This window comes from Dermochelys coriacea, chromosome 5, assembly GCF_009764565.3.
Source record: "Dermochelys coriacea isolate rDerCor1 chromosome 5, rDerCor1.pri.v4, whole genome shotgun sequence".
Classification (NCBI taxonomy): domain Eukaryota; kingdom Metazoa; phylum Chordata; order Testudines; family Dermochelyidae; genus Dermochelys; species Dermochelys coriacea.
In genome coordinates, this window is record NC_050072.1 from 18,510,502 (window position 1) to 18,529,451 (window position 18,950).

Consider the following 18,950-nt stretch of genomic DNA (forward strand, 5'->3'; position numbering starts at 1 on the left):
TGACGTGCGTGCATGGGGCCGTGAGCCATTACCCCACCATCCCAGTGGAGATAGAGGTTCAGGGAAACCCCATTGAGGTGACCATAGGTGTAGTTCCTAAACTCCCATATCCTGTAGTCATTGGGAGGGACTACCCAGGATTTGATAATTTACTCCCCCCTGGAGAGGCTGGAGAGAGGTGAGGACTATGAGGACAGCAACTCGTCACAGAGGAATGTCAACCCCCAATGTTCGCTGAGATTTCTCAGGATCTGTTCTCAGCCCCCCAAAAGACCCGGAAGACAAAAAAAGAGAGGCAGACCGTGAAGGTGGCCGAGATCGATGGGATACCCGTGGATGGGAAGGTCCGGGGTCCCGGACCTTACTTTATAGGGAAGAAAGATCTCCTGTACCGCGTGATGCAAATTCAGGAGCAAGAGATACAACAAGTTCTGGTGCCACAAAAACATCAAAAACCCATATTGAGTCTCGCCCACAGTCACCTGTTCGGAGGACACCTAGGGGTAGATAAAATCCAGGCACGGATCCTGCAGAGGTTCTTCTGGCCAGGAGTACATGAAGATGTCCAGCGATATTGCACCTCTTGTCCGGATTGTCAGTTACATAGCTCTCACCCGCACTTGCGGGCTCCTTTGATACCTCTTCCAATAATAGAGGTTCCTTTCGAACCGATAGCCATGGATCCGGTAGGGCCCCTAGAGAAGACAGCTCGGGGCCACCAACATGTGCTTGTTGTACTGAACTATGCAACCCGGTACCCGGAAGCTGTTCTCCTGCACAACACAGCTTCCAAGACAATAGCTAAGGAGCTAGTACAGATCTTTCCCCAGGTTGGGCTACCCAAGGAGATATTGACTGATCAAGGGACACCTTTCATGTTCAAGTTGATGAAAGACCTCTGTTCATTGCTCCATGTACAAGCCCTACAAACCTCTGTATACCACCCGCAAACAGATGGCCTTGTGGAAAGGTTCAATAGGACCCTCAAGGCCATGATTAGGAAAGTGGTGAGCCGGGATGGGAAAGATTAGGATACCCTATTGCTTTACCTCATGTTCGCCATGTGGGAGGTTCCGCAAGCCTCCACGGGTTTCTCTCCATTCGAACTACTATATGGGCACCACCCTCAGGGCATATTGGATATAGCCAGAGAAGCCTGGGAAGAGGAGCCAAATCCCGGAAGGAACATAGTTGAGCATGTACTGAAGATGAGAGATCGGATAGCCCGAGTTACACCCATTGTACGGGAACACTTGGAGAGAGCACAAGAGACCCAACGAACCCATTATAACCACCAAGCGAAGCTTCGGCGGTTCCAACCAGGGGATCGGGTGATGGTACTGATGCCCACAGCAGAAAGTAAACTGTTGGCCCAGTGGCAGGGACTCTACAAAATAATCAAAGCTGTAGGAGAGGTGAACTATAAGGTGCGGCAGCCAGGCTGCCGGAAATCGGAGCAAATTTACCACATCAATCTTCTAAAACCTTGGCACAATTTAGAGGCATGCTTAGTCATGCAGGAGACCGTTCCCCAGGTGGTTAACTTATATGAGCAAGTGAGGATATCATCCGACTTGACGCCGATCCAAACGATCGAGGCAGCCGACATGATTAATCGTAACAGAGATGTGTTCTCTACAAAACCAGGGTGGACGACTGAGACCTATCACCATATCCACACGATCCCCGGAGCCAAGGTAACATTGAGACCCTACCAAATCGCAGCAGCCAAAAGAGAGGAAATCAAGGCTGAAGTAAAGAAAATGTTAGAATTAGAAGTTATTGAAGAATCTTACAGTCAGTGGTCCAGCCCAGTTGTTCTAGTGCGTAAACCTGATGGTACCATGAGATTCTGTAATGACTTTCGCCGACTGAATGAAATATCCCAGTTTGATGCATACCCCATACCACTCATCGTCGAACTGGTTGACCGACTGGGTAGTGCTCGATTCTTGACTACACTGGATCTGACAAAAGGGTACTGGCAGATTCCTCTGACCAAAGCAGCTAAAGAAAAGACAGCATTGTCCACCCCGGATGGGCTATTCCATTACTCCGTCCTCCCTTTTGGGCTACAGCCACATTCCAGCGCCTCATGGATAAGCTGCTGAGCCCCCATACTAGTTATGCAGCCTCATACCTAGATGATGTCATCATCCATATACCAGACTGGGGAACCCACTTGGAGATAGTTGAGTCAGTACTGCATATCTTAAGGGGGGGCTGGCCTCTGCTAATCCCACTAAATGCACCATAGAGCTAGCAGAGGCTAGGTACCTAGGATATATTGTGGGAAGGGGCATAGTGAAACGAATAAGCTAAAGGCAATTCAAAACTGGCCCTGGCCGACCTGCAAGAAGCAGGTCTGTGCGTTCCTAGGAGTGGTAGGCAACTACCGGAGAGGGAGAGGAGTTATTTAAGCTCAGTACCAATGTGGACACAAGAACAAATGGGTATAAACTGGCCACCAGGAAGTTTAGACTTGAAATTAGACGAAGGTTTCTAACCATCAGAGGAGTGAAGTTTTGAAATAGCCTTCCAAGGGAAGCAGTGGGGGCAAAAGATCTATCTGGCTTTAAGATTATCCTCGATAAGTTTATGGAGGAGATGGTATGATGGGATAATGTGATTTTGTTAATTAATTGACCTTTAAATATTCATGGTAAATAGGCCTAATCCCCTGAGATGGTATATTAGATAGGTGGGATCTGAGTTACCCAGGAAAGAATTTTCTGTAGTATCTGGCTGGTGAATCTTGCCCATATGCTCAGGGTTTAGCTGATCGCCATATTTAGGGTCGGGAAGGAATTTTCCTCCAGGGCAGATTGGAAGAGGCCCTGGAGGTCTTTCGCCTTCCTCTGTAGCATGGGGCACGGGTCACTTGAGGGAGGATTCTCTGCTCCTTGAAGTCTCTAAACCACTATTTGAGGACTTCAATAGCTCAGACATAGGTGAGGTTTTTTGTAGGAGTGGGTGGGTGAGATTCTGTGGCCTGCGCTGTGCAGGAGGTCAGACTAGATGATCAGAATGGTCCCTTCTGACCTTAGTATCTATGAATCTATTCCCCACTTTGCCACTAGGGCAAGTCCCCAAACAGACCTGGTGAAGGTCTGAGGTTCAGACATGGTAAAGTGGACCAACGCAGCAGAGGGGGCATTTACAGACCTTCAGACGGCCCTCTGAAATGACCCCGTCTTCATAGCCCCAGACTTAAACAGGGAATTTATTTTACAAACAGACGCTTCCACGGTCGGGTTGGGAGCAGTTCTGTCTCAAATGGTGGGAGAAGAGGAACACCTGATCCTCTACCTAAGCAGAAAGCTTCTCCCAAGAGAACAGAAATACGCAGTAGTCAAGAGAGAATGCCTTGCTGTTAAATGGGCTATGGAGACACTGCGTTATTACCTCTTAGACCGGCGATTTATTCTTGTGACGGACCTTGCACTGGATGCAGTGGAATAAGGAAAAGAATGCAAGGGTCACCAGGTGGTTCTTATCCCTCCAACCATTTCAGTTCTGCATACGGCACAGGGCTGGATGCCACCATGGCAACACTGATGGTCTGTCATGAGCATACTGCCTGGCGTCCCAAGTTGCCTAACTCTATGGTGTTGAGCAGAGGTGGGGATATGTGACGGGGCAAGGCCAGATGGCTATAGAAAAGTAGTGGAAGATAGATATATTAGCTCCAGGCTAAACAAATCCTTGGTACCAGGTTAAGTGAAATGGAAGTTGCTCCAGGTCAATTAAGACACCTGGGGCCAATTAAGAACTTTCCAGAAGGCAGGGAGAATGCTATGTTGATTGGGACACCTGAAGCCAATCAGGGGCTGGCTGAAACTAGTTAAAAGCCTCCCAGTCAGTCAGATGGGTGTGCATGTCAGGAACTGTGGGAAGAAGTTGTGCTGTTGGAGAGGCTGAGTAGTACACACCATATCAGGCACAAGGAAGGAGGCCCTGAGGTAAGGGTGAAGTGGAGGTTGAGGAAGTGAGGGCTGCTGTGGGGAAGAAGCCCAGGGAATTGTACATGTCATGTTTCTAAAAGGTCAGCTACCATAGCTGATACTATTAGGGTCCCTGGGCTGGAGCCCGGAATAGAGGGTGGGACCGAGCTCCCCCACCCTTTATCCCCTGTTTAATCACTGCAACTGGGAGACAACAGAGACTGTGCAGGGAAGGATAACTTCTCCTCACCTCCCTCACTGGCTTATGATGAAAATGGCTCAGTAGATTGTGACCCTTGTCTCTAGAGAAAGAAGGGTTATGTGGAGGGTCACAGTGAGCCTCTGAGGCTAGCGAAAACTGCCAGGAAACGCGGGACCCATGGAGGCAAGGACAGAGCTTTGTCACAGTATGTTCACTCAAAGCCTATTGTGTCTGGAATATGTTCAACCCCAGCCTGTTTTCCAAACATTGCAGGTCTACACTACAGCCTGTCAATATAACTTACGTTACTCAAGTGTGTGAAAAAGACTCTCCCCCCTCCCTCCCCCGAGTGACATAAGTTTTGTGCTGTCCTCACTGGCTCTATGTTGGCGACAGATGCTTTACTGCTGACAAAGCTTCCGCTTCTTACCAAGGTGGAGTAATTATGCCCACGGGAGAGTTCTCTCCCACCGGCATAGCGTGTCTTCACCAGATGTGCCACAGGGGCGCAGCTGTGCCAATGTAGCGCTGTAGTGGAGTCCTGCCCTTTGTTTTATTCCTGTCCCTTCATCCTGAGCATATGAAATATCTGAGCAAGTTTGAAAAAAAAAAAGAAAGTTTAATTTCTACAGTGCTCTTCTTCCTCTTCCTCTTCTTCTTTCCTATTTGGGGTCGGTGGCTTTTATAGCCTTTTTCCAAAACTCATGAGTATGCCTAGCTGTCATGCAAATTGGTCTCCATAAAGTCAGCTTATATCTAGTCCACATAGCCGGTCTTTGGCCTCCCCCTTGGTCATCTTCCATCAAAGATCATTGCATGGGCCATCCTACCAATATAACTCCAATTTCTACAGTGCTGTCTATAAGATTTAGCTTCCTTCAGTCATGTTGTGTACCTCATACCACAAAATAGTCCCACTTAAGTCAGTGGCGTACTTATGGTGAACAGTAATTCCCACCACAGGGAAATCTGTCACATAGTTAATGGTCAAATTTTGCCACTTTTACTCCATGAGTTGACACCTTGATTTCACTAGGATTACTCACAGAGTGGGGGACTACTCAATGGGTGAAATCCTAGTCTCAGAGAAGTCAACTGCAAATCTCTCATTATCTTGCATAAGGCTACAATTTGTCCCAATGAGTATAAAGACGATGGAATACAGAAGCTTCTTTGTTTAACTGCTGTGCAAAGTCTCAGTGTGAATGCTTGTGGAGTAGCAAAGCAAAGCAGTATTCTGCACTGCCTTTGAAGCTAATTGTAACATTTTATAAGATTTAACTTGCATCATTAGAGCTGATGATTAATGTCAACACAAGGGTGACATTATTGGTGAATACCAGAGAGCTGCATAGTTCCAAACACATCCTACCAAACAGTGAAAAAGGATCCATTCTGGTGATGAAAATCAGATGTTTTGCATAACTGGACATAAATTTCACTCACTCGCTCAAGTGGTTCAGGCATCATTTGGTAGATTTTAGGCCATTAGATATATCGTACAAGTTAAAGATTTACAGCTCAGATAAATGAGCTGAGATCACATGTTATACTGGATGTGGCATGCCCTCAACTCTCATTGCTGTCAGTGGGCATGGAAGATGCTCAACACCTCACTGGAAGTGTTTAACTCTTCAGAAATTGGGCCCAATATGAAGGGGCTCCATAATGCTCTGAAAATACAGATTGGGTTTCATTCAGTTTTCACCAGTTTTATCCTGCAATTTTCCTCTGGCTCTACTCATGTGATAAAAATGTGCTGTGTCTCTTAAGTCATTCCTTAGAACAGGCTGAGATCAGGTAAATCTACATTATACAAATGTAATATGCACATCAATATTAGTTTATATACCTGATCTTAACATACTGTAGTGAACCAGATAAATAATGCATTATTAAACAAGCAAAAATACAAAACTTAACAGTTCTAGTTTTTATAAGAAATTAAATACATATTCATTCAAGAAACGTAGAAAGACCAGAGTACCTTAGTTAGAACCATTCTGGTGAGAAAATATGTATTTGTAAACTTCCATTAGAGGCTGCTAAATATTTTTTCTCCATTTATCTCCATACCTTAGTTAACTGTCTAAATTATAGAAAACAAGTTTGATATCTTATTTATAGTACTAATTATAGTTCTGCTAAAATACATGCTACAGTGCCAAGGCTATATAGTGTTACTCTATTGTGCTCTTCCATTTTCTCTGTTATATGGAGAAAGTGTGTGTGGAAGTTAGTTTTCTAGGATTGCATTTCAAGTCTTACTTACTTAAACATATATTTGTTTTCCTTTTCCCCCCCTTTTGTAGTCAGCAGATACAACAGCTTTGAGCCATAGTGTAATAGGCCTTAAGCCAAACACTATGTATGAATTCTCTGTCATGGTAACAAAAGGTCGAAGGTCAAGCACGTGGAGCATGACTGCACATGCCACAACATATGAAGCAGGTATGTCTGATATTTTGATAGCTTTAAAAAGTGATTTTGTTTCAAGATGCCCATATTAGTAAAAGATATTTAGGAATTTTCAAAATCTGGAACTGACTAAATATATTGAAATTGCTGAACTACTGCTGATATAGTTGGTAGCATTCTCAAATTTCATGCCAGCAAAACAAATCAACAGTGTACATTAAAAGCTAAATTTATTTTCTTCACTTTTTTCTATGGATAACAAAACAGAAGACATTTAATATCGCCTCTAAAGTTTCTCAAAGACAAATGTTGGAATTTAGTAAATGGCATGTTTCCAATAATATGGATCATAAATTCGGTGAGCTTCAAAGATCTTTTTCACTAATGATGTGACCTAGTTGATATTCAGTTTTCAAAGAAAACTGATATCAGATGAGAACAATGATGGAAATAGTCTGCCATGACTAAGATGGCAGCTTTTTTAGTCTCTCTCATTTATTAATTCATAAAAGGCTACTTGTATTGGCTCTAGTGTGTGTGATCCTGTCCCAGCCACCTAATGCTCTGGGAATGGATCAAGTACTGATACCAGCTAAGAGAGATTCTTTTTGGCTGAAGAGGAGAAGATGTGTTTGAAGCCAAAGGCCCACAGTTCTATTAACTATATTGTATATGTGCAGTTCTGTGGGCTCTGGAGGTGTCTGTATGCGGACATTACATAGAATCATAGAATATCAGGGTTGGAAGGGACCTCAGGAGGTCATCTAGTCCAATCCCCTGCTCAAAGCAGGACCAATCCCCAACTAAATCATCAAGCCTGACCTTAAAAACCACTAAGAAAGGAGATTCCACCACCTCCCTAGGTAACCCATTCCAGTGTTTCACCACCCTCCTAGTGAAAAAGATATTCCTAATATCCAACCTAAACCACCCCCACTGCAACTTGAGACCATTGTTCCTTGTTCTGTCATCTGCTACCACTGAGAACAGTCTAGATCCATCCTCTTTGGAACCCCCTTTCAGGTAGTTGAAAGCAGCTATCAAATCCCCACTTATTCTTCTCTTATGAAAACTAAATAATCCCAGTTCCCTCAGCCTCTCCTCTTAAATCATGTGCTCCAGCCCAGATGGATTAAAGATCCTGAATTGGAGTTATAGCAGCTGGTACAGCTACAAAATTAAATAAAAAATATACAACGAAGTTGAGCAGTCTCTTCAAATTGCATGTTATTTACAGATACAAACTTTCTACCCGTAGAACTTCTTGTCTCATGTCAGAGGCTCCCTGCTTTGGTGGATGAGGCTCCTTAGATGACACCAGGGTTTAAATTCAGTCAGAACCCACCAGAGCCCCGTTGGAGCCATGGGGCTTAGGGCTTCAGCCCCACAGGAAGCACCAGGGCTTGAGGCTTAAGCCCCAGCATGCGCCGTGGGGACTGAAGCCCCAGCACCCACCCTTCTCCCCTGAAGTACTAAAGCCTCAAGCCCTAGCGCTCCCTCCATGGGGCTACAGTCCCAACTGGGAATGAGAATTTAAGCCCAGGATGACACTCCCATTGTCTTCACACCTCTTTCTGTATTCAGGCCCTTACTAGTCACCATTATTCTTTCCCTATTATTAGAATTGTTATTATATCACTGAATAGATATTAAGCATTAAGGATTTGATGTAGCTGCTGGCCTCAGATGCTCAGCGGAGCCTCTCAGAAATACAACTACGATGGCTACTTAAGACTCTGAGGAAAAGTATTGCTTGGGTGGCAGTCTTGTAATATTTATTGTAAGATAACACCTCCAGTAAGCTGAATGAACATATATTAAACGGGCAATAGAGTTAGGAGGTCTCTGGCTTGGACCTTTATTTCTGTCTGTAAGGAAAAGGAAGCTAAAGAGCTTGTCAGGTCCCAGCCTCTCTATTTTCCTTCTAGTCTGTTCTCCCTTAAAAAAATAGAGAATGATACCTTTTCTCTGGGTTTTGCTTTTTTAACTGTCATATTAATATTATAATGATATTAATGGGGAAGTGTATCCCAAAGTATAGAATTCTATTGAGTGGATAAAAACAATGCTCTACAGCAGTGGTACTCACACTGAGGCTTGTGAAACACAAGTGGCTCTTTAATGTATCTCCTGAGGCTCTTTTCAGCACATGAGATTAAAACACTGTGTGATTTAATTATTAACCAATCTAAGTTATTAACCAGTCAGCTTTTACTATGCTATTAACCAATTAAGTTATCAATTTTTTTATCAAGTTATTCACTTATTTGCTGTGAGAATAATATGTATTAAATATATAAATGAAACAATGAATTCATACCGCTGTGACTTCTTTGGGTAATGTTGATCACTAATTTGGGTCCTGAACCACTGAGGTCTGAATATCACTGCTCTACAGAATGATTAGTATTTTCTATTAAATTCTATATGTGTTTAGAATAAATTATTCATCTTCCCTCCTTGAGCCTCTTCAGAAGAATTGCTTTTGAGTCAAGCCAATGAACTGCATTGCCTAAGCATAGGGAGATCCTCAGAATCTAAATAGGGAGAAGAGCAGGCAGGAAGTTTCTTAAATGCAGTTACTAAACTTGAGCTCTCTGGTTCACTGTTTTTGTTCATTTTGTATTTTGCACTCCAAAGTAGGCCAGTCTTTTTTCTGAATAGGTAGGCCTTTTGCAGAGCTGGTAGATCTTCCACAAACTGAGTGGCTCAGAAGACTGCAGATATACTGTGCTGGATAGGACCCAAATTGTTCAGTTACTTTATTGTATTTCCCATGCTCAATAAAAAGTGTATCTATAGCTCTGAGTATGATATTTTCCTTTTTAACTGACTGTTGATTCTAATATATAAACTTGGATGACTGTGTAATATCTGTGATATTTTCTGTACATGACAAGAAGCAGCAAAAGTACAATGGTTACAACTAAAAATCAGCATTTACCAACAGATGTCAAATGTGGAAATGTCTGCTGGTAAATATTGACTTTTTAATGGCAACTGCTGAATACATCAGTTATTTAATAGAGGGAAACTCAGTGAAAATATATGTATCTTTAGATTTTCTGATATGGTTGACATACAATTAATTAAGCTGGAGCTGCAGCTGCATTAACTAAAGGGATCCTGTATTTCTAATTGTGATTGCCTATTTTATACCCATTCTGCATGTGGAAGTTCCCTTAATGAAGAACCCAGCAACATGGGTTGGAAAGAAGGTGTGCACCCACAATACAAAAACAATAATTAGAGCTAAATTTTGTCCCTGGATATACCCAGATAATTCTCAGTGACTTCAATGGGAGTTAATGAGAGCTGAGAGCAAGATTTGGTCTTTTAATTTTACTCACAATTCCTTATGTTCAGAATCTGTCGAATCCCAGAACTCAAACTTCAGCCCTTCAACAGAAATTGATGAGCCAATGTCATAAACAGGTTATGAGTTGAATGTTTTTTATGAGGCACAACCCATTAGAGGCTATTGTTGTTACACTAATTTTCCTAGTTAAGTGTGTCATACTGTAAATATATCTAGGTTAAGAGATTTCTTAAAGAATTAAAATTATGCATTGTGTGCCTAATTTTGAACATCCTTGTTTGAATATTTTGGCCTTACTAAATAGAATGATCAAAAATCTTGACATGACCAGGCTCATCTGTAAGGAAACCCAATGGAATAGTTAAAGTTAGCATCCAGTAGCCATTAGGCCTCAGCCAAAACATGTGTATGATCGTCTCACCTATTTATCAATGTATCAATATGAATTATAATCCTTTTTTGAATAGGGTCATTTGACACATTAATTATAAGACTAGCTGATCAGTAATCTGTTGAATCCTGTAGTCAATATTGTAATGATCCTTTCTTTGTTAAGTTTCAGAGTAGCAACCGTGTTAGTCTATATTTGCAAAAAGAAAAGGAGTACTTGTGGTACCTTAGAGACTAGCAAATTTATTTGAGCATAAGCTTTCGTGAGCTACAGCTCACTTCATCTGATGCGTGAGCATAACCTCACGAAAGCTTATGCTCAAATAAATTTGTTAGTCTCTAAGGTGCCACAAGTACTCCTTTTCTTTCTTTGTTAAGTGTGTGGTTGTTCATTTGTTTCACAGTATTTAGCACCATTATATATTTTTCATTTTGGGTCAGACGTTCAGTTAGAACCTCTTTGTTTAATATAGATTTTTTTCTAATGTAACATCAACCCAACGAAATTTTTAGAAACAATATTTAAAAAAAAGACTTTGAGGCAGATTTTCAAATATTCAGAAAATTCACATAGTGGAAGTCAGGTAGGAGATGTGAATAGAGCTGTGGAGCTCACACTGCACTGCCCTGTTCTTTTTCTATATTGCATATGCCTTTCACAATGAGCTGTGTGACTGCTCTAAGGGTATGTCTATACTGCAAGCCAAGGTATGGTTACAGCATGTATAGGCATATCCGTATTAGATTTACCTGCAATAGCGCAGCTGAAAATAGCAGTGTAGGTCTGAAAGTGTAACTGTAAATGGGGAATCATCAACAAGATAGTTTATTTCCAGTGAGGTCCCTTAGGGATCAGTTCCTTGACTAAATGCTATTTAACATAAGAAAACATCACATTGCAGATGACACAAAAATTGGGCAAGTGGTAAACAAGGAAGAGGATGGGTCTGAGCAATCTGGATCACTTGGTAAATTGGGTGCATGCAAACTATGTATTTTAATAGTCTAAATGTAAATGTATATATCTAGGAATGAAGAATATAGGCAATACTTACAGGTTGGGGGACTCTATCCTGGACACAGTGACCTTGAAAAACATTTTATGGTTGTGGTGGATAATCACCTGTACATGAGCTCCCAGTGTGACGGTGTTGCCAAAAGAGCTAGTGTGATCCTTGAATGCATGTGTAGGGGAATCTCGAGAAAGAGTAGACAGACAGGTATTTTTACCTCCATATTTGGCACTGGTGTTTCTGCTGCTGAAATACTGTGCCCACAGTACAAAAAGAATGTTGATAAATTGAAGAGGGTTCAAGGAAGAGCCACCAGAATGATTAAAGGATTAGAAAATTTGTCTTAGAGTGATAGACTCAAAGAGCTCAATCTGTTTAACTCAACAAAGAGGCAGTTATGGGGGGATGTGATTACAATCTGTAAGTGTCTACGTGGGGAACCACTATTTTATAATGGGCTCTTCAATCTAGCAGAGAAAGGTATTACACAGTCCAGTGGCTGGAAGTTGAAACTAGACCAATTCAGACTGTAAATAGGGCATAATTTTTTAACAATAAGGGTAATTAACTATTGGAACAGTTTACAAAAGGATCGTGGTAGATTCTCCATCACTGACAATTTTTAAATAAATATTGTTTGTTTTTCCAAATGATATGCTTTAGGAGTTATTTTGGGGAAATTCTGTTGCCTGTGTTAAACAGGAAGTCAGACTACATGATCACAATGGTCCCTTCTGGCCTTAGAATCTATGAATGAATCTAGGAAAGAGGCACAGTCTTCAGCATGACTGTACAAGCACTCCAGGATCCTGGATACTTACCTGCATTGCTAGCCCACATTAAAGCCCATGTCACTGCATCTGCACTGCTATTTTTAGTTATACTTGCATGGGTAAAGCTCATGTGGTTATATATACCTGTGCTGAAATCACACCTTAGACTGCAGTATAGGCATAATCTAAGGGCTTGTCTTCACCACGGGGAGATTAATTTAGTGAGTCTAGTGAAGACTCACAAAATCGATGGAACAGCACTCTCTGGTCAACCCCAGTACTCCAGCTCTCCAAGAAGAGTAAGGGAAGTCAACCGGAGAGTGTCTCCCATCGAACCAGCGCAGTGAAGACACTGAGGTAAGTCCATCTAAGCTATAGAGTAGCTTAATTTAGATAGACTTACCCCAGTAGTGAAGGAAGCCCTAATTTAACACCTACTATATTATACCCCAAACACTGAACATCTAGCTCAGGAACAGTATAGCTCAGTGCAGTCCTCATCATGTTCTTTAACAATAACCACTCCCCTGTTTCTCCACTCTGTTGATAGTCTGTACACCACCAGAAGATCCCATTGATGATCATCCCTAAGCCACTCTGCAAGATTATGTGGCAAACATGCAACAGACATGCAGTGTAAAGAAGGCACAATACACTCACAGACCCAGCCTTCTATATTTAATGGGATATCTTGCTCTATTTAGGACTCCTTTTGTACTATTGTTACATAATACTCCCAGGACTTTGCTGCTATATCCAGAATGTCTCATGTTAGGTGTATTTTCATTTAATTTAATTTCATAAATGGTGATGGGCACCTAAAAATCTTTGTAACATGGTAGTAGCAGTGGTATTAATATTAAATATGGTGATGCCTTGAGGCCCTAACATGTACAGTAGGTACTCAAATACCACAGTGATGTGTGAAAGATAAGCACCAAAGTGGAATGGAATGGGATATAAAGGATCTAGATTTCCAGAAGTACCCATAACCAATGGGATGATACAACAGTTTCCCTTAAGAATCGAGGTTTTAGTTCTCAACATGTTACCCGAGAATGTATCTGTAATGCATCAGAGGATCTAAGAAAAGAAGTAAATGCAGAATGAGTAGTTATGCAGAATGACTGATATAGCATTTTAAGAAAAACCAGTATATAGCTGAGAAACTGATAGTTTGTGTTCTATTATTTCCATTCTTTTAAGCACCAACCTCTGCTCCCAAGGATTTGACAGTCATTACTCGGGAAGGGAAGCCTCGAGCTGTCATTGTCAGCTGGCAGCCTCCATTAGAAGCCAATGGAAAAATTACTGGTAAATGCTTATATTATCCCATGTCTATCTTTTTATTTTACAGCTCTGTTCACTTTCTGGTTTCACTCCTCCATTATTCTTCTTATATCTTTCTTTGTCCCCACTATAATATTTCATCTGAACTTTCTTTTTTTCTGCATAGAAATGCTGAGTTATATTAGTAGTTAATTCAGTGCCAGAGTTTCAGTGAGATGGAGAATTGAGAGAATATAAATCCTTTAGTTTTAATTGCTGAAGGCATTAATATACTTTCTAAATGTAGTGATTCTGAGCAAAGGTCTTCTGGTGGCAATTACAAATGACTAATAATAAGTAGTTTGTTTGGCAATATTGTAATATATAAGGTATATAATGATAGGTTGCTTAGTACAACATATAAATGGTAGGATTTATGTAGATGTTTAACTTTATAATAACAATTTAAAACACTGATGATCAGAAAAACTCTAATATTGACTGACAAGGACTGAACTTAATGGATGCATCACATTGAAAAATTTTATTGTTCAAAATATTGCAGATAACATCAATGTATAATTAAGACACCCATTACAAGCTCATAATGTTCATTTAGTATGAAAAATATAACAGGTTCTATCAGAGATTTTGCATCTAAATGATCACTTTAGGATTTTAATAGACATCTAAGAGATATAGAATTATTTTGACAAATATAATTCAATTTAAAAATATGCACATAATGGTTTAATTAACACAAACTATTGGTATAGACACCTGGAAGTCATGCAGCATATCTTCTGTGTGTCAGAGATAGTCTGTGTATGTCACCAATACTATTACTAATTCCTGACACATATCGCTCAAGCATCCTGAACTATAAATGCTGGCGCAAGAATACTTCTAAATATAAACCCTGTGTGAGTAATTCAAAGCCTATTGGATCAGATTCTTAACCTGTGCCGAACAACGTATTTCCATTGGCTTTGGTAGAACTAGGGTGGTTTACACCAGTGGAGAATCTGGTTCAGTATTACCAGTAAAATAAGATATATTTGGATGTGTCGGGAAGTTTCCCAGGGATAATACACCTCAGGTTGGAAATACTCTATTCATTATTTCCCTGTACATTATATTCAGTACTTTACACTTAATGACCACATCCAAAAGAAAGGCATATTAAAGGTGTGCATTTTCACAGAAAATGTTTTTTCTGACATTAACCCAATTTCAGAGGGAAAATTGGTCATTTTAATTGGCAGACAGGGGTCCTGAGTCTTCTCTCTGTTCTGCTGTGTAACGCCATTGACTTCAATAGAATTACTCCTGATTTCCATAGGTGTAAGTGAGAGAAGAATCAAAGGCAGTAACTTTAATGGAGTTTCTTATTTACAGTGTTGTAAGTGAGAGCTGACTTTGCTTGAAAATATCCATGGAGAACTATTCTTCATTGTGGAATTGTTTGAAAAATGACACTTACAGGAAATCTATAATGCAGCCAGGAGCGGCCAAATGTTATTTAAAAATGTCAAGCAAAGGCAAAATGACCAAAACTCCAATCTGCAAATATTTAAGCAAGTGTGTAATTTTATTAATGTGACTAATCCCACTGAATGATTTGTAATATGTTACATAGTTGAGGTAATATATGACACATGGCACTCATATCATCATCACAAGGACTAACCTAAATGGGCTGACTTATACATGACTACAAAGAACTTTCATAGTTAGAACAACCTCTAAATAACTGCATACAATCCTGTAAACATCATACAATGCCAAAAATCTTTAAAGTACAATCATGGCCTTTCATTCTAACATTTTTTTCCCTGTATTAATACACCAATTCATTTGGAAACAGGGACATGCAAAGATTATTTTATTTTAAAATGAATAGAGGGAATTGATGAGAATACTTATGCCGATTTGCACCAGCTGAGGATTTAGACAGAAGAAGTGCCCAAAAATTAGAGTAGCCAAGGAAATTATTTCTATAGACAATTATTATTTCACATTAGTTCTGTTATTCTAAGGGTTACTAAAATTTCTATTTCTGTGGGCTTTCATCTTATGTTTTAAAATAATACCATAAGGCTTAATAATGCAATCTGAACCTCACCTATCTTTACCCATGTGGCATCTCATGTAAGTTGGTGGGGGTCCACAAAAACATGAGGGTCCAGTCATAGATCTGGTTGTAGGATAGGGGACTCAATTTGCTCATAGTACAATTCTTGTGGTTTTAGTCACTTGGTTTTATATGTAAATACTTAATTTCTATTTTTGTTTGTTTATTTTACAGTTACTGTGGTTTTATGTGGTGGAATTTTAAAAGTTATATAAGAATTTAAGAATGGCCATACCGGGTCAGACCAATGGTTCATCTAGCCCAGTGTCCTGTCTTCTGACAATGGCCAGTGTGAGATTCTTCAGGGGGAATGAACAGAATAGGGCAATTATCAAGTGATCCATCCCCATGTTGTCCTCTCCCAGCTTCTGCTGTCCACTCTAGGGACATCCAGAGCTTGGGGTGCATCCCTGACAATCTTGGCTAATAGCCATTGATGAACCTATCCTCCATAAACTTTTCTGATTCTTTTTTTAATCCAGTTATACTTTTGGCCTTCACAGATACCCTGACAATGAGTTTAACAGGTTGACGGTGTCTTGTGTGAAAAAGTACTTCCTTATGTTTGTTTTAAATCTGCTGCCTATTAATTTCACGGGGTGATCCCTGTTTCTTGTGTTATGTGACAGGGTAAATAACACTTCCTTATTCACTTTTCTCCCACCATCTATAATTTTATAGACCTGTATCAATTCCTACCTTAGTTGTTTCTTTTCCAAGATGAATACCCAGTCTTTTTAATCTCTCTCCAAATGGAAGCTGTTCCATGCTGCTAATCAGGGGTCCTGGAAGTAGATGTGCTGGGGATGTAGCAGCACTCGCTGGTGTGAAGTGGTTTCCATCATATATGGGAGTTTTCAATTTTGTTCAGTGGCTTTCAGCACCTCCACTATAAATATTGTTCCAACACCACTATTCCTACTTGTATTTGTTGCCCTTCTCTGAACTTTTTCCAATTCTAATATATCTTTTTTTAAATGGGGCAACCAGAACTGCACACAATATTCAAGATGTGAGTGTAGCATGGATTTATGTAGTGGCATTATGATATTTTCTGTCTTAGTAGCTATCCCTTTCCTAATATTCGGTGGGACTTTTTGATTGCCATTGCACATTAAGCAGATGGTTTCAGAGAAATATCCACAATGACTCTCATAGATAGACTCATAGATATTAAGGTCAGAAGGGACTATTATGATCATCTAGTCTGACCTCCTGCACAATGCAGGCCACAGAATCTCACTCACCCACTCCTGCGATAAACCTCTCACCTATGTTGGAGCTATTGAAGTCCTCAATTATGGTTTAAAGACTTCAAGGTGCAAAGAATCCTCCAGCAAGTGACCCATGCCCCATGCTACAGAGGAAGGCAAAAACCACCCAGGGCCTCTTCCAATCTGCCCTGGAGGAAAATTCCTTCCCGACCCCAAATATGGTGATCAACTGAACCCTGAGCATGTGGGCAAGATTCACCAGCCAGATACCCAGGAAAGAATTCTCTGTAGTAACTCAGATCCCAGCCCATCTAATATCCCATCACAGGCCATTGCGCCTATTTACCATGAATAGTTAAAAATCAATTAACTTCCAGAATCATGTTATCCCATCATACCATCTCTGGTGACAGGTTGGGTCACAGAAACCCCCTTGTGAACTGCCACCTGATGTGCTGAGACTACCTCTAAGCCCATTTTCCCTGGCAGCTTGGGACTTCAAGTACTCTATCTTATTGAGCCAGATATGCTAGCTTGCTGCAGACACTGACCCAGGTCTGAACCACAACCTCCAAAAGGTGCAGACTTAACTGAAAACAGCTTAAGAAGTGCTCCTGTCTCTAGCACACAGATACCCTGTTCCCAATGGGATCCAAACCCCAAATAAATCTGTTTTATTCTGTATAATGCGTGTATGGGTAAACTCATAACTTGTCTGTCCTCTATAACACTGATAGGGAGATATGCACAGCTGTTGGCTCCCCCAGGAACTAATTACATGTCCTGGGTTTATTAATAAGGAAAAAGTGATTTTATTAAAGATAAAAAGTAGGATTTAAGTGGTTCCAACTAATAACAGACAAAACAAAGTAAATTAGTGAGCAAAATAAAACAAAAGCACACAAGTCTAAGCCAAATACAGTAGGAAACTAAATGTAGGTAAATCTCACCCTCAGAGATGTTCCAATAAGCTTCTTTCACAGACTAGACTCCTTCCTAGTCTGGGTCCAACAATCACTCACACCCCTGTAGTTACTGTCCTTTGTAGATGAATTCTGGGTACCCTTCTGGCTCTGTCAATCTGTTTCTTCACTTCCCCAGGTGGATATTGTAGTTTTAAGAACGCTTGATTGACAGAGCCAGAAGGGTACCCAGAAGTCAACTACAAAGGACAGGCCCAATAAAGAAAGTAACATAATGCCACTAGCCATCACCTACAGCCCCCAACTAAAACTTCTCCAGTGCATTATCAAGGATCTACAACCTATCCTGAAAGACGGTCCTTCACTCTCACAGACCTTGGGAAACAGGCCAGTCCTTGCTTACAGCTCCCCAACCTGAACCAAATACTCACCAGCAACTCCACATCACACAACAGAAACACTAACTTAGAAACCAGTCCCTGCAACAAACCGCATTGCCAACTCTGTCTGCATATCTATTCAAGGGATACCATCATAGGACCTAACCACATCAGCCACACCATCAGGGGCTCACTCATCTGCACGTCCACCAATGTGATATATGCCATCATGTGCCAGCAATGCCCCTCTGCCATATACATTGGATAAACTGGACAGTCTCTACGCAAAAGAATAAATGGACACAAATCAGACATCAAGAACTGTAATATTAAAAAAAACAGTAAGAGAGCACTTCAACCTCCCTGGACACTCAATAACATAATTAAAAGTGGCCACTCTTCAGCAAAAAAATCCTTCAAGAACAGACTTCAACTAGAAACTGCAGAACTAGAATTAATTTGCAAACTTGACACCATCAAATTAGGCTTGAATAAAGACTGGGAGTGGCTGGGTCACTACAAAAAGTAATTTTCCCTCTGTTGATACCCACACTTTCTTGTCAACAGTTGAAAATGGGCCACATCCACTCTAATTGAATTGGTCTCGTGAATTGACCTCCTCTCCCAACTCAGTAAGGCAACTCCCATCTTTTCATGTACTGTAATAGATGTACTGCGTACTGCATTTTCCACTCCATGCATCTGATGAAGTGGGTTATAGCCCATGAAAGCTAATGTCCAAATAAATGTGTTAGTCTCTAAGGTGCCACAAGGACTCTTCATTGTTTTTACTTATCCACATGTTTGTTGACACATTCAAAGAAATCTAATGAACTGCTGTGGCTTGATTTCCCTTTACAAAATCTGTGCTGACTCTTCCCCAACATGTTGTATTCATCTTTGTGTCTGATAATTCTGTTTTTTACTATAGTTTTATTCAATTTGTCTGGTAAGTTAGGCAAGAAATTATA

General features: G+C 40.7%; 1 protein-coding gene across 2 annotated transcripts in view; it reads left to right on the plus strand.

Annotated features, from left to right (window-relative positions):
- Positions 1-18,950, plus strand: part of DCC (DCC netrin 1 receptor) — a 975,841-nt gene that overhangs the window by 860,373 nt on the left and 96,518 nt on the right. For both annotated transcript variants that reach the window (XM_038402401.2, XM_038402402.2), the window contains exons 18-19: positions 6,459-6,597; positions 13,266-13,373. In XM_038402401.2, coding sequence (XP_038258329.1) covers positions 6,459-6,597; positions 13,266-13,373 — 247 coding nt within the window. The remainder of the gene's footprint in view (positions 1-6,458; positions 6,598-13,265; positions 13,374-18,950) is intronic.